At 45.3% G+C, this 14,161-nt stretch overlaps 1 protein-coding gene across 2 annotated transcripts in view; it reads left to right on the top strand.

The window, feature by feature from the left end:
* The window catches only part of Dok5 (docking protein 5), a 150,326-nt gene that overhangs the window by 63,349 nt on the left and 72,816 nt on the right, over positions 1–14,161 (top strand). For both annotated transcript variants that reach the window (XM_087910945.1, XM_085696958.2), the window contains exon 2: positions 7,943–8,050. In XM_087910945.1, coding sequence (XP_087767071.1) covers positions 7,943–8,050 — 108 coding nt within the window. The remainder of the gene's footprint in view (positions 1–7,942; positions 8,051–14,161) is intronic.

Genomic DNA, 14,161 nt, shown 5'->3' with positions numbered 1-14,161 from the left:
ATCAGGCCGCTTACAACCCAAATGTGGCTCACGGCTTAAGTCTGGAAGTTGGGGCTGGAGTTGAGGCTCAGAAGTTAAAAGCACTTGCTGCTCTTCCAGAGAACCTGCCTTTGGTTGTCAGCGCCCATGCTGTGCAGTTTACAAATGATCACCTCCAAATTAGGGGCTTTGAAGACACTTCCAAAGGTTTGTCGTCTTCACATCTGGAATCTTAGCGGGCCCGTTAATCTCCATTACTGTAGTTGTGGTGAAAGGTGCCTAAAAGAATGTAAAAGAATGGCTGATCTTGATCATGGTTCTGGAGGGCTCCATCCATGAGTGCTTAACTCTCTGTCTCTGTCTGTGGTGAGAACAGAGCATTACTGCAGTGGGATGGTGTCACAGAGGATGTTCACCTTATGGGGCCAGAAGGCAGGGAATTCAGAGATGCTCATATCATGGTGAACAGAAGCATGGTAGATCTCTAAAAGGCTGAAGCTGAGGCAAGATATAATCTTTAAGGTCTCACTTCTTGTAGTCCAGGCCAACCTGTGAATGTTTCCAACATCTCTGAATGACGGCATCAAATGGAGAATCCACAGGGCTTAATTCACTAATGGAGGCCAAGTCCTGATGTGTCAGTCATTTCCCAGAAGCCCATTGGCTGGTAACCAAGGGCCCAGTGTGCAAGCACGTGAAGCACACTTCATATTCCGTCTGTAACATGTCGACTCCCATCTTTTTCCTTTTGAAGAAGTTTGGTAATGCCTGCTGACAACTCTAGTTGTTGTCCAGGATGAGGGAGGCTGCCACCATGACATTTGGTAGATGGAGACCAGAACTGTTGGTAGCTATCTTACATAGCACAGATAGTCCCCTCCTTAAAAATAAATAAATAAAATGACTTATCTACTGCTGTGGGACAATGGTCTTGTACCCTGTTAAGATTTGTCACTTGTATTTTAATAAAATACTGATTGGCCAGTAGCCAGGCAGGAAGTATAGGTAGGGTGACCAAGCAGGAAGTATAGGCGAGGCAACAAGAACAGGAAAATTCGGAGAAGAGGAAAGGTGCAGTGTGCAGTTGTCATCCAGACCCTGCGGAAGCAAGATGAGAATGCCTCACTAATAAAAGGTACCAAGCCACGTGGCTAGCATAGACAAGAATAATGGGCTAATTTAAAATGTAAGAATTAGTTAATAAGAAACCTGAGCAAATAGGCTAGCCATTTTATGATTAATGTAGATCTTTGTGTGTTTCTTTGGGACTGAATGGCTGCGGGACCAGGTGGGACAGAAATCTCAGTCAACAATGTACCCTTAAGAGGCAGAGGTAGGAAGACTTTTCAGAAGTTTGAGATCAGCCAGAGACACATGGTGAGAACTCCTGCAACCCAAAACATTGATATTAGATATCTCAATCTCAACATGAAATCTCCGACCCCAGATTCTCTGCTAATAATACATTTATCCCTAACTACTAACTGTTTATGGCCAGTGAACCTACTCAGGTAAGTGTCATGTTCTCTGGACAGAGTGAGGGCAGCAGTTGAAAATGGAAGCTCAGCTTTTTAATAGCCCTCACATATCATATTTCAGCTCAGTGTCTTTCTCTGGAACTCAAGATGACAACTAACATGTTGTATTAAACATCATAGACTGCCCCTTGTTCCAACCTCCCTTCATCTCAGCGTCTCATCATGATTGGACAATTCTCTTTTTGTAAAATTTGTTATTGCATTTATTAATTTAATTTTTTTCATGGGTGAGGATGCCAGAGGAAGCCTTGCAGGACTCGGTTCTCTTCTTCCACTGTGTGGGTCCCAGGAGTCAAACTCAGGTTGTTAGACTCAGCAGCAAGGGCCTTTATCCAGTGAACCAGCATCCTGTCAGCACTAACCCTTACTGGGAAATTCCATGTTGTCAGTCCCAGGGGAGTAAACCCTGCACTGTCTGAAAGAGCATTACCCTGAAGAGTGACTTTATATGGCCCGATCCCAGGAGGTACTGATTTAGTAGACATAAGTCTTCTCCCTAGGATTCCACATAGTGAGGGATTCTCATGAGGGAGGCTAGACCACACTTGGAGCCACTGATGGATAATGAAACAGAGGAAGGATATGTTATGCCCTAATCCTGTTGACGTTCTGTACTGTTTGGTTACGTATCAGGTGTTTGCACAGTGAAATTTGTCATTCCAACCTGCTCTTTCTTATGCCAAGTCAGACTGTTCTCATTTCCTGAATGACAAGTGTGTTTCAATCTCCTTCACAGTGAGCCTACGTCCAGGCTGTATTGAGTTTATTTTCTGTTTAAGTTTTCATTTTAAAAAAAGATATATATATATATGTCTCTGTGTTGGGTATGTGTGTATGAGTTCAGTTCCCAAGGACACCAAAGAAAGGTGTTGAATCCCTTGGGGCAGGAGTTCTAGACAGTTGTGAGCCACCTGATGTGGGTGCTGGGAACCAAACTCAGCCCCTCTGCAAGAGCAGCAGGTGCTCTTAACCACTGAGCTGTTGCTCCAGCTCCTGTGTATAACTTATACAACATTATTTTTGCTGTCATATTGATATAGCATTGCACTTTTGTGCCTTAGTGTTTAGTAAAACGAAGAGAGAGGCACAGAGTGAGAAACAAAAGCCCACTAAGCTTCATACAGATGGGTCAAAGATGGCGCTCATTAGAGGTGCTGAAGCGGAGAGCTCTTTAGCTTGCTTGCAACAGCTTCTGGAGAGGAGCCAGGCAAGCCCTAGTTTGCCTGGGAAGAAAGTGAACAGATCTCCAAAGTTAAAAATGCTCTCATTAAAAACAAGTGGGCCTGAAAAGTGGAGATATAATTAGGAAATTTGAAATATCCTTCTTTGGGAAAGTATCGTTTTCTTGCAGCCGGGGTATTTTATTTTTATTTTTATTTTTACGTACCTCTAGAATGTTCCATTTCTGAGCCCATTTCAGAGGCATGTGCAGAAACAGGAGGTTGCTGATAATAAGTAAGAAACCTTTTCCACACACTTGATTTGAACGAGCAAGTGACAGTCGTTGCCGCTGTAATTATAGTCCTTCGTGGCAGGACAATTTTCGGGAGCCAGTCACCTCCTCTGCTCTTCAGACTTAGCTGGGATGTTGATGAGGCTCTTCTGCCAACAGAAGCACCCAGAATGCTAATTTTCATAGGGGAGTCTTCATCCCGAAAAGGACTTTTGTGCATAAATCTTACCTGTCGCTTTAAATTGTCTTTTTTATGCTTATTTGGTGTTTTGTTAGATTGTGATTTAATGACCAGAAGGAGAGGGTGCAGGAGTGAGGGCAAGGGGGGAACTGGAAAAAAATGTAGATGGCAGCCATTAGATTTAGACTGGGCTATAAACATTCTTACACTGCTCATTTAGCAATTAAACATTTTGTTTTGACTCAGGGTCTCACTCTGTACCCCCCTTTGGCCTAGTACTCCCTTGATTGATCAATGTATATAATATATATGTATATATACATGTATGTTTGTATACACACACACACACACACACACACTGAACTCACAGAGATCTGCTACCTCTGCCTCCCCAGCACTGGGATCAAAGGTGTGTGCTAGCAGGCCTATCAACATTTTTTGCGGTAAGGATATATATACATTCAGTTGTAGATTTATACTGCACTAAGATTCGCTATCTTTTGCCTAGTTTTCCTGGCTAAGTCTCTTCCTAAAATACAGGAAAATAAAAACAAACTGCTGCCATTGATACGATGAAAATTCAGGGCGGTTCCTTACTACCAGACTCTACGGGGCCACACAGATTTCCTTTCACCTCCTGTGTCTACTTCCAACAACCCCCAAAGCTGTCCCCAGGTCCTATAGTTTTGTCCTGGTAAGGATGTGGATAGCAAGACATAACTTGCTGGTGGGATATTTCCTCGGCATGCACAAGGTGTCAGTTTCAGCTGAGTATAAAATGTTGTGGTATAACTTGTGTTTTCTCTGTGTATGTGTGCACGTGCATAGTGTATGCACATGTGTGTGTGTACAGATGTGCATGTCTAAAGCCAGAGATCAGAGTTGGGGCTCCTTATCTATCCCTGCCTTATACCCTTGAGGAAGAGTTTTTCACTCAAGTAGTGGCGAGGCAAGCAGCCAGCAAGCTCCAGAATCCTCTTCTCCTCACCCCCAACAGGACTGGTATTTCAGATACCCCTGATGCCACACTCACATTTTACAGGATGTTGGGGATTTGAACGCTGACCCTCATCCTTACACTGGAAGTGTGAAAGTGCCCTTGCCCAATGAGCCACCTTCCCAGTCTGCTTTGTTTCGTTTACCCAGCCTCCTCCTCTGGAGAGTGACTTAGGTTGTTGCACACAACATGAGGTCGTTGTTTTTATGGCTAAGCAGTACTCCATGTTCTGGGTGTATTGTGGTTTAACCAGCTGCCCACCGAAGTCTGTGGGGTTCATCCTAGACTCCAGCTGTTCTAAACAGAACTGCTGTGAATGTACATTGCAGCTTATTTTTTGTGAATATATAAGTGCATATCTGTGTGATAAATTCCTAACAGTACAAGAGTTCAAAATGAGTAAAAAATGGTGGTTTTTTTTGGTTGTTTTTTTGTTTTTGTTTTGAACTGGAAATGTGTCTTAGGGGCAGAGGCAGTTGTTGCCATGCTTAAGAACCTGCGTTCAATTTCTGGAGCTTCAATAATGGAGGAGAGAACCAATTTCTGCAGGTCCCATGACCTCCACATGTGTATCCCAGCACACGTGTGTATGTGTTCCTGTGCATGTATACACACACACACACACACACACACACACAGAGAGAGAGAGAGAGAGAGAGAGAGAGAGAGAGAGAAATGGAGCAAGAGTACAGGTGTTGGTCATTTTTTATTTGTGGTTTTTAAAGACAATACCCCTTTCTCTTACACAGTGACTGGGCCATTTTAATCTCATTGTAAACATCAGCAGTGTATTGCTTAAGCAAATTCTTCACATCCTGTTGAGGATTCGATGGGGATGTTTTGTTGTTTGCTTTTGTCGTCCTCATTGTCTTCCTTCAGCCAGCCTGATGTGTGTGCAGGGATGGTCCTTCTGAGCTGCCTGATGTGTGTACAGTGGTGGTCCTTCTGGGCTGTCTGATGGGTGCGCACGGATGGTCCCGGGCTGTCTGATGGGTGCAGGGATGGTCCTGGGCTGCCTGATGGGTGCGCACGGATGGTCCTGGGCTGTCTGATGGGTGCAGGGATGGTCCGTCTGGGCTGCCTGATGGGTGTGCAGGGATGGTCTTGGGCTGTCTGATGGGTGCAGGGATGGTCCTGGGCTGCCTGATGGGTGTGCAGGGATGGTCCTGGGCTGTCTGATGGGTGCAGGGATGGTCCTGGGCTGTCTGATGGGTGCAGGGATGGTCCTGGGCTGTCTGATAGGTGCAGGGATGGTCCTGGGCTGTCTGATGGGTGCAGGGATGGTCCTGGGCTGTCTGATGGGTGCAGGGATGGTCCTGGGCTGTCTGATGGGTGCAGGGATGGTCCTCCTGGGCTGTCTGATGGGTGTGCAGGGATGGTCCTGGGCTGTCTGATAGGTGCAGGGATGGTCCTGGGCTGTTTGATGGGTGCAGGGATGGTCCTGGGCTGTCTGATAGGTGCAGGGATGGTCCTGGGCTGTCTGATGGGTGCAGGGATGGTCCTGGGCTGTCTGATGGGTGCAGGGATGGTCCTCCTGGGCTGTCTGATGGGTGCAGGGATGGTCCTGGGCTGTCTGATGGGTGCAGGGATGGTCCTGGGCTGTCTGATGGGTGCAGGGATGGTCCTGGGCTGTCTGATGGGTGCAGGGATGGTCCGTCTGGGCTGTCTGATGGGTGCAGGGATGGTTCTTCTGCACTGCCTGAGTATCTACTCTAACGACATCTTTATATGTCCTCTGCTCATTTGGATTTTGTTTTTGTGTCATTAGATCATTGGATATTTTCTTGTTAAGCAATAAATTATTGATCTCTTCCTTGATCAAATGCATGCCATGCACATTCTTTTCCCAGTCTTTGGCTTCTGTTTTCCTCCTTTAATGGACTTCATAGAGCAAACAGTTTTAATTTTGACGAAGCCCAGTCTTCCATCTTTGTATGCACCAAGCCTCTGACGTCAACTGCGAGTCCTCGGCACAGACCTGGATTCCCAAGCATTTCAGTTTTGTAAAAGTTCTGGGCTAGAGAGATGACTCACAGCTGGCTGTACCTCCAACTCCAGGGGGTTCAGTGCTCTCTTCTCACTCCTCTTCAGACACCAGCACACACACGACATACAATCATGCATATACATCCTGTACGCTCTCCCACCCTCTCCCCTTCCTGCACTTTCTCCCTCCACTCTCCTCTCTCTCTGTGTATGTCCAAATGGTCCATACGGTTTGTTGAAAGGTGATTTTTACTTTGTCAAGTTGCTGTTCCAATTTATCTTCGCCTTCTTATATTACTTAGAAGATTCAGCAACTATGCAAGATGACAGCTAATAGAACTGGCTTTGGCTGTGCTAAGCCTTCTGGGTATTTAAGCAGGAGGGAATTTGTAGGACTGGTGGGAATTCCACCAACCGAGCACTTGCTGTTCAAGGGTAACGGTGTGAGTTCCATCCCCAGCTGGTGTAAAAATTGTGATGTGGCCATCAAATTCCTCACATCCTGTGCTCAAAGAGGTGCTTATAATCACAGTGTCTGGGGCGGGGTGGAGGACAGAGAGAGGCAGATTCCCAAGACCCATTGTTTATCCACTCTAGCACAATCTATGAGTTTTGGGCCATTTAGAAACTGTGTCTCAAAGATATCCTCACCACTCACCTTCATGCCTCTTCATTTTGTCACTCTCCGAGCCCAATTAGTGCTGCATGCTAGACTGTTGACAGGTCTTGCTGGCTTGATTGTGGGCAGGTCTCATGCAGGTGACCACAGTTGCTGTGAACTCATGAGTGCCTCAGCCACGTTGTGTCCACAGGACAGCATTTCGCCGCGCTCTTCTATGCTCAACCTTTCCACCCCCTCTTCTGTGATGTCTCCTGAACCTTGTGGGGGCAGGGCAATTGATAGAGATGTCTTATTTGAAACTGAAGATACAGTAGTCTCTTATTGCTGCATTGCTGTTCACTGCGGAGAGACACTTCTCTTGCCAAGGTTGAGAGAAGCCCAGATCTGAGTACAAATACATTTGAAAGCACTTTGACAACATGACCATTTAGGAAAACATCAGCAGAGCTTCTCTCCCAGAGTCCATTGTATCTACCTGAATAAGTTGGGTTAAATTATCCAAAAGGGAAGCGTCATAACTTTGGCACTCCTTATTATCAAATATCAGATAGTTTCTAATTCTTGCTGTTACGAGTAACAACATCCTACTGTGTATCCAGTGGCATAGACCCCGCTTAGCAATGTCCTTCTGTGTATCCAGTGGCATAGACCCCGCTTAGCAGTGTCCTTCTGTGTATCCAGTGGCATAGACCCCACTTAGCAGTGTCCTTCTGTGTATCCAGTGGCATCAGACCCAACTTGACTCTATGTCCTGCTCTAAGTTTCGGGGAAGGGAGGAATCATCTCAGCATCCCACCTGAAATGAGACAATGATGTAGTTAAGCCCCTGGGACAGATGGATAAACGGTATATAGCAAGATTCCTGACAGTTAGTAGTAAGCCCAGATTGCTCATTCTTCTGCCAGGTACTAGTGGATTTTTATTTCTGGAATTTTTCCTGAAATGTACTCATGGTCCATATCAAAACATGGGGAAGTCTGCCCTCATGTACTTGTGTATTTGATTCCAGTAATTGTCAGAAGGATATAGTTTGCCCATTTCCCCGAGACTCTTACTTTCCGGAACTACCATTCATTTCCGGCGTGTGAGCATTGCTCAGGTGAAAACCCCAAGAGGAAAGGTTGAAGTGCCAATATCAGGAGCTACCAAGTCTGAAATGCTGAACTGTTGCTGCATTTCCTCCTAGATTTATCAACGATGCTGGTTGGTGTTCAAGAAAGCTTCAAGCAAGGGTCCAAAGAGACTGGAGAAGTTCTCAGATGAGCGTGCTGCTTACTTCAGGTGTTACCACAAGGTAAGAGCTTGTGGCCGCACCGCGCCAGACCTTGGCTTGGAAGGAGGTAACTTGCACTTACTGGGCAAACATCTAGAATATTGACCCAGGTCCTGATTGTGTTTTTTATGTGAACAAAATATCAGTAATGTAATATACTTACTGCTTATTTTTTAAAAAATGATTAATTCTGGTAGTGGTGCGTGCCTTTAATCCCAGCACTTGGGAGGCAGAGGCAGGTGGATCTCTGAGCTTGAGGGACCACTGTCATGGTTTACATCAAAGGCAGGGCTTATACTGTTTCCAAAGCCTCCAGAACTGTCAGGGCTCCCTGAAGGAGGCTTTCGTGTACAGGGAATTAGATTGTCAGCTGCAGATGAAGAACAAACTCTTAAGAGAGAGAGACTGGCCGCCTTTGCTCTTTACTGTAAAACCTACACTAGCCAGTATTCCTGTGACCTTCTCCATCATGCTGGAGGCCATGTCTCTTGGGCAAACTCCCCTTCTGTTGACTGCCACCATAGGTCTGTAATTTAATTCCTGGTTTCCTAAGATGTTGATTATGAGGGGTAGGGGTGTGTACCCCCACAGATTTTTATATCTGTCAGCATCTGTTACCTAGGGACCTCTTCAGAATCTCAGCCAGGCTCTGCTTTATAATTCAGCAGATATCTGTCCTATCTGATCATTGTATGTGACCACCCATGCCCTTCTATCCTTCCTTGGGTGTATAAAGCTCCAAGTATTTCCAGGAATAATTCATTCTTTACGAGCCCCTGCACTACCTTTCTGGGTGTAGGAAAATCCAAGAGAAAGAGACTAATAGGATGTATTTTTTTCTGGAAGGCATGAGTGCACCTAACAGGAGACAAGTGAGGACAACTCTGTAGGGATCTTCCCAATCCTGTCCATCAGCGCACGGTGAAAGCTCTGTGTTTGAAGTGTGTGGAGACTCCAGAAACTTCTCACAGCCACTACTGACACTTCTGGGGACCAAGTGGCTGGGCCACCTATTGATGGACCAGTGGGGTCTGACACCACTTCCCTTAGCCAGTCCTTACAGCAGCTTGTAGGATCTCAGCTTTTGCATTCCTGTGCAGCCTCCTAGGTCAGTTTGTGCAATCTCATCTTCTCGTGCTCCGGGGCCCTTGGCTTCCTGACGTCTTTACACATCTCTTTGTCTGTACTTTCCCTTTTTCCTGGAAGTCTGTTACTCCTACACAGCCCACTTCTTTACTTGCTTCAGGCATTATTCAAATTTCTTGTAGGTAATAGTTCTCCTCAACCCGGTTATCTAGTGAAACCCATCACGGCAGCACTCCTTTCCCGTTCTTCTTCCTCCATTTCCTTAGCGCTCACTACTGTGATGTTCTGACTTGGTGCTTCCCCCTTCCACATAAACCGAGGCCCGCAGCGACAATAGGCTTTGTGTGGATGATTGCAGGCACAGGAGGGCATGTGTCTCAATGATTAGTGTCTAAGAAAGGACAGGAAACTTAGTCCTTAAGTTTCCTAACACTTACTTTTTAAGTGTTAAGAAAAAGACTGATCAAAAGAAACATCTGAAGCCAGGAAAAGGAATTTTGATTTGGAAGACATGGGTGGGCATGGCGATGGGACCAGAAAATTTCAAGACTTGGAAGTTTTAGAACAGATTTGAACTCCATGTGCCTGGACTAAAAAGGCTCCCTTGAACGTGACAGGGGACAGGGAGGCTGAGGACACACTTGCTTGCCCTACTTTGGACTTCTACCTGCTGGTATGTGATTTAATGTGCAAATCTTTGGGGAACTGGGTAAGCTGAGTTCTCTTTCATCTGTAATCATCATTAACCCAAGTTCAAAGCCTGGCACCGAGGAGGAATTATCTCCATTAAGCCTCCAAGCCCTTGATGACTTACTGTTGCCCATTCTTTCTCTTTACTCTTTGAAATCTGACGTGTTTAATATTAATCTCTTGAGGGCATATAAGTAATTCTGAGACGTGCATTTTTTATCTAAAGGCTGGTAATTTATGAATCCTGATAATAAAATACCAAGGTTACAAGTAGCACCCCGTGATCAGTTTTCAGAATCTATTCCGATATAAATAAAGAGATCTCTAAGCGACACCAGCAAATGTGTGTTGTGCTCTTTGATCCACACAGACACGGCATGGAGTCTGGTAGGAAGCCTATGGTGTTTGCGAGTGTGCATTTCACTGTCTAGAATGTTATTTCTCAAAATGCCAGATTCGAGTGTCTGAATCCTTTTGGCGTTTGAACATAAAAGTTGACTGTAGAATTTTAAACCTCAGTGCATGCTTCACTGAGCACATAGCTAAAGGTGTTAACGAAAAAGAAATGTATGACTACAAGACACACAGGGAAGAAATCATCTTTCACGTCTTAGTCTCCTTCCTGACATTCCCCTCAAGCATCCCGAGCTGCCAGAGAAGCCATGAAATTGATTAACTGTAATTGTGACAATGTGAAGACTCAAGTGGCTTCTGACAGGGTCCCTGTCCTGCTTCTGAAATGCCAACTTCCTGTCTTTATTCAGGAAGGAAAGTGGCTGGCATTGGCCAGCAGGACACAGGGTTTCTTTCCATGCTTCACTTTGTGGGGGTGGGGAGTGACCAGGACAGACCCTAGGGTGGAAGGGACAGGTCACCTGCTTGTTTGGGAGGCCTGGGTCCTGTTCTGGCTTTGCCTCTGTGTCTGCCATGCTGTACATCTCATATGTAGTTGTTAGCCTCTCCTTCCCCTCCACCCCCTTACTTCTTGGATCCCTACTTCCCCTCTCCTGCTCTCCCTCCTTCCTTCCTTCCTTCCCCCCTTCCCCCCTTTCTCGCTCCTCCCCTCCCCCCTTCCCCCCTTTCTCGCTCCTCCCCTCCCTCCTTCCTCCTCTCTCTCTCTCTCTCTCTCTCTCTCTCTCTCTTCTTCCCTTTTCTACACCTCCCATGTTCTTTACCTGTCCTCGTCGCTCTTCTCCATTCCAAGAATTTCATACAACAAATAAATCTAATTCTCCCAACCCCGCCGGAACATGCTGCTCTTATGTGTGTCCTCATTTTCCAGTGTCCTCTGGACTCACTGCTGGGTCAACGGAGAACAGTGAGGGCTGACGGCCCCACTGCAGCCACACACGTGAATGTTTAAGAACCATGACCTCCTGATTGCATGGCTTTGCCATTTTATCAAACCCCTGTAGGCATACTGTTCTGCCTCCATCCTCGTTACTGACTTGACTCTTGTGTTTCACTAGACTCAAGTCAGACTCTGTTCTTGGCGTTTGAGAAAATGGGCCTCTAGGTTCTCCATAGTGACCTAATGGCTAACGTTCTAAAAATCACTTCTCTGCAACCAGTCTAATCTCTTGCTCTCCCTCTCTGTCTCCTTCTCTCCCTCTTTTGCTCTCTGTTTCCATGCCCCTCCCCAATCTTCTGTGTACATATTTGTGTCAGAATTATTTCTGTGGTAATGAATTGATCCATTTATTTTCACTTAGTTTTTCTTCTTCTAAATACTTCCTCTTTTGATGTAGCCGGCTACAGTGTCTTTTCGAAATCTCAGACAATATCCTAACCTTTTCTTTCAAAAGTCAGGTATTCCCAGTGTAGCTGTCCTATGGTCATACAGGAAATTACCTCCCAGGTCATATTCTGGAAGTTTCCTTTCATGAAAGAGAGTGTGACTTCACATCTCCACAAACTGAATTATCCACGTGTGTAGATGTGTTCTACAGCTGGAAGCCCTTCCTGACTCACAGCTCTGGGTGTAGGGAGAGTTGGAGAGAAAGTTAACTGGGGTACAGCCCCTCATTTTACTGATTTTGTAGGCAAGGGGATACATGTTCTGACATTCCCTAGAGCATGCTTGAACCGAATGAATTCTCTCTCCACCTGAGCTGGATTCCATTCTGTGGCCTTCTGACTTGTGGTTTGGCACCTAGGTCCATGCCGCTGTTCACAGCAGAGGCATCAAAGCTCCCAGGATTCTCTCTTCTTTCTCCCCTCCACTCCCAGCCTCTGGTCAAATTTTCAGTCTTCCCTCTGTGCAGAAGCCCTGCCTTTCCTGGTCCACATGGAGAAAAGGGATGGTCTCTCACAATCTGTGCTTTGTGGGCTCCTTCCCTGTGGCTCTCTGCATCCAGGCTGAGTTAGTCTGTTGGGGTCAGTTTGCACGGAGGCCCTGCTACACTGACCCATGCTGTTGTGTTGGGAGACGTTGCTTCCATCCCTTACTCTTCACAATTCTTGAAGTTATGCTTTAAGGTTTTTGTAAAATCGCACATCTTCCTTGGAATAAGTGTCAACAATTCTGAAAAGTTTATAATAAAACAAGAAGCAAAATCTGACCTTGGGCCTGAGTCTCTGTCTTCATAAAAATGGCTAACAGATTAATAAGAAATGCCTTTCCGACCATTTGCCCTATAAAACGTATAGAAGCACATTTGCATACACATGTAGATTGTAATTTCCAATGGAAAATAGAGCACGTCTCTTCCCTGGCATTGTGTGTAGGAAGACTCCAAACCCAGGTTTTCTCATGCTCTTAGCGTGTTGTGTTTAAGTTGTACTGACAATTCTTCTGATATTCAGAATATTCTGGCTTGTGACGTAAGTAGTATGGCAGCATTGGCCACACCAGTCCTCCTTTCCCTGTCTCTTGAATACAATGCTAAGCCGGTACTTTATAGTTAAACTTCATTAATAAACTCCGGAGTATAAACTACTCTTATTCCACCGCAATTCCTTCAACAAATTGATACACAGAAGGGTTTCTGACATTTCGTTGAGAAGAATTCCATCCTCATGAAGAACTTGCATCTCCTTGGTATGAAAACCATGCTAACTGCTTCATTCATTTCTAGAAAGGTTATCTGGGGTCACACAACCACTGCCGGCTTATGAGGTACCCTGCACCCAGAATCTCCTCCCAACCACAGCCAACTGATGCAGCTAACCTGCACTGCAGAATCTGCTCATGCACCTGCCTGCACCCAGAATCTCTTCTCCAAGCATCAGATGCCCGTCGCACCCACAGTTCAGAAACCTCTGTAAAAAGAGACACACAGAACAAATGCATTTATTCCTGCTATTTCACAGTGCACACAAAGACCACACTGGGGGCGACAGTTCAAATCTGTCACTCAGACAGGCCCAAGTCCAGTTTATTTTAAATGACCAAGGGCACAGGGGTATTTTTGGAGAGACAGAAAACCCACTAATACAGGGGTTGGGCTGCAACTGTCTAGACTTGTTCTTTCTTCAGAAGCTTTTTAGAAAGCGTTTGCCTAAAACCACTGTGTTCAGAGGCTGCGAGCAGAGACCCGTGAATGAACACAATGCTTTGTCCTCGGGACTTTGCATTCAACTTGAGCATGCCGTGATGTGTTGGGTCCTTTCTAAACACTGTCTCTGCCTTTCAGCCATTCTTATTCCTATAGAAAAGGCAGTAGGAAAAAGTTAAAAAGTTTTAGAACACGTTACATGAAACTCTTTTGAAATTTTTTAAATAGAATTGTTTATAAGAGTACCCTAAAATTTGAAGCACCATAATTATGTAGTAATATTAACTATAATTTAATTTGGTGGGTTACTTAGTAATACTTCAGGGCATGTGATGGGTTAAGAAAGGGGTGGTTCATACTGTCTTCATTTTAAAGATGACCTACAAAAGCAAAGGGGGTTTGTGCCTCTCCATTTTCAGCAGGATAATGGCCTTCATTTTTCCCAGGAATGAAGGAATTTGAGGCTTCTGCAGAGATTTGCAATTTGCATACACAAAGTGAATTGCTCACTTAATTCATTCGGTCCCACAAGGGAAAAAATAATTAGGATTCAGCCAACAAAGGCAAGGCAGAAAAATGCCTTTTAGGCAGTGGTCTCATTTTCACTTGGTAAACATAAATAAATCATCGTCTGTAAATTACCATGAGCAGAAAACAGGCGAGATTGGAAGTCAGGTTCTGGTTTTCTAAATGGCTTCAGACTCTGCAGCACACACACACACACACACACACACACACACACACACACACACCAGGGCAGGGCTGGCTCTTCCCAGTCAGTGTCCACCAATAGCATAATTCCGGCATGCATATCCCTGTTCCTCAAGGGACTATGCCTTTGAACATCCAATTGAGTGAA

This window comes from Myodes glareolus, chromosome 10 (genome assembly GCF_982192425.1).
Source record: "Myodes glareolus chromosome 10, mMyoGla1.1, whole genome shotgun sequence".
In the NCBI taxonomy this organism is placed as follows: Eukaryota; Metazoa; Chordata; class Mammalia; order Rodentia; family Cricetidae; genus Myodes; species Myodes glareolus.
Note: the sequence above shows the minus strand (reverse complement) of the source record. Positions and strands in the feature narration are given on the sequence as shown.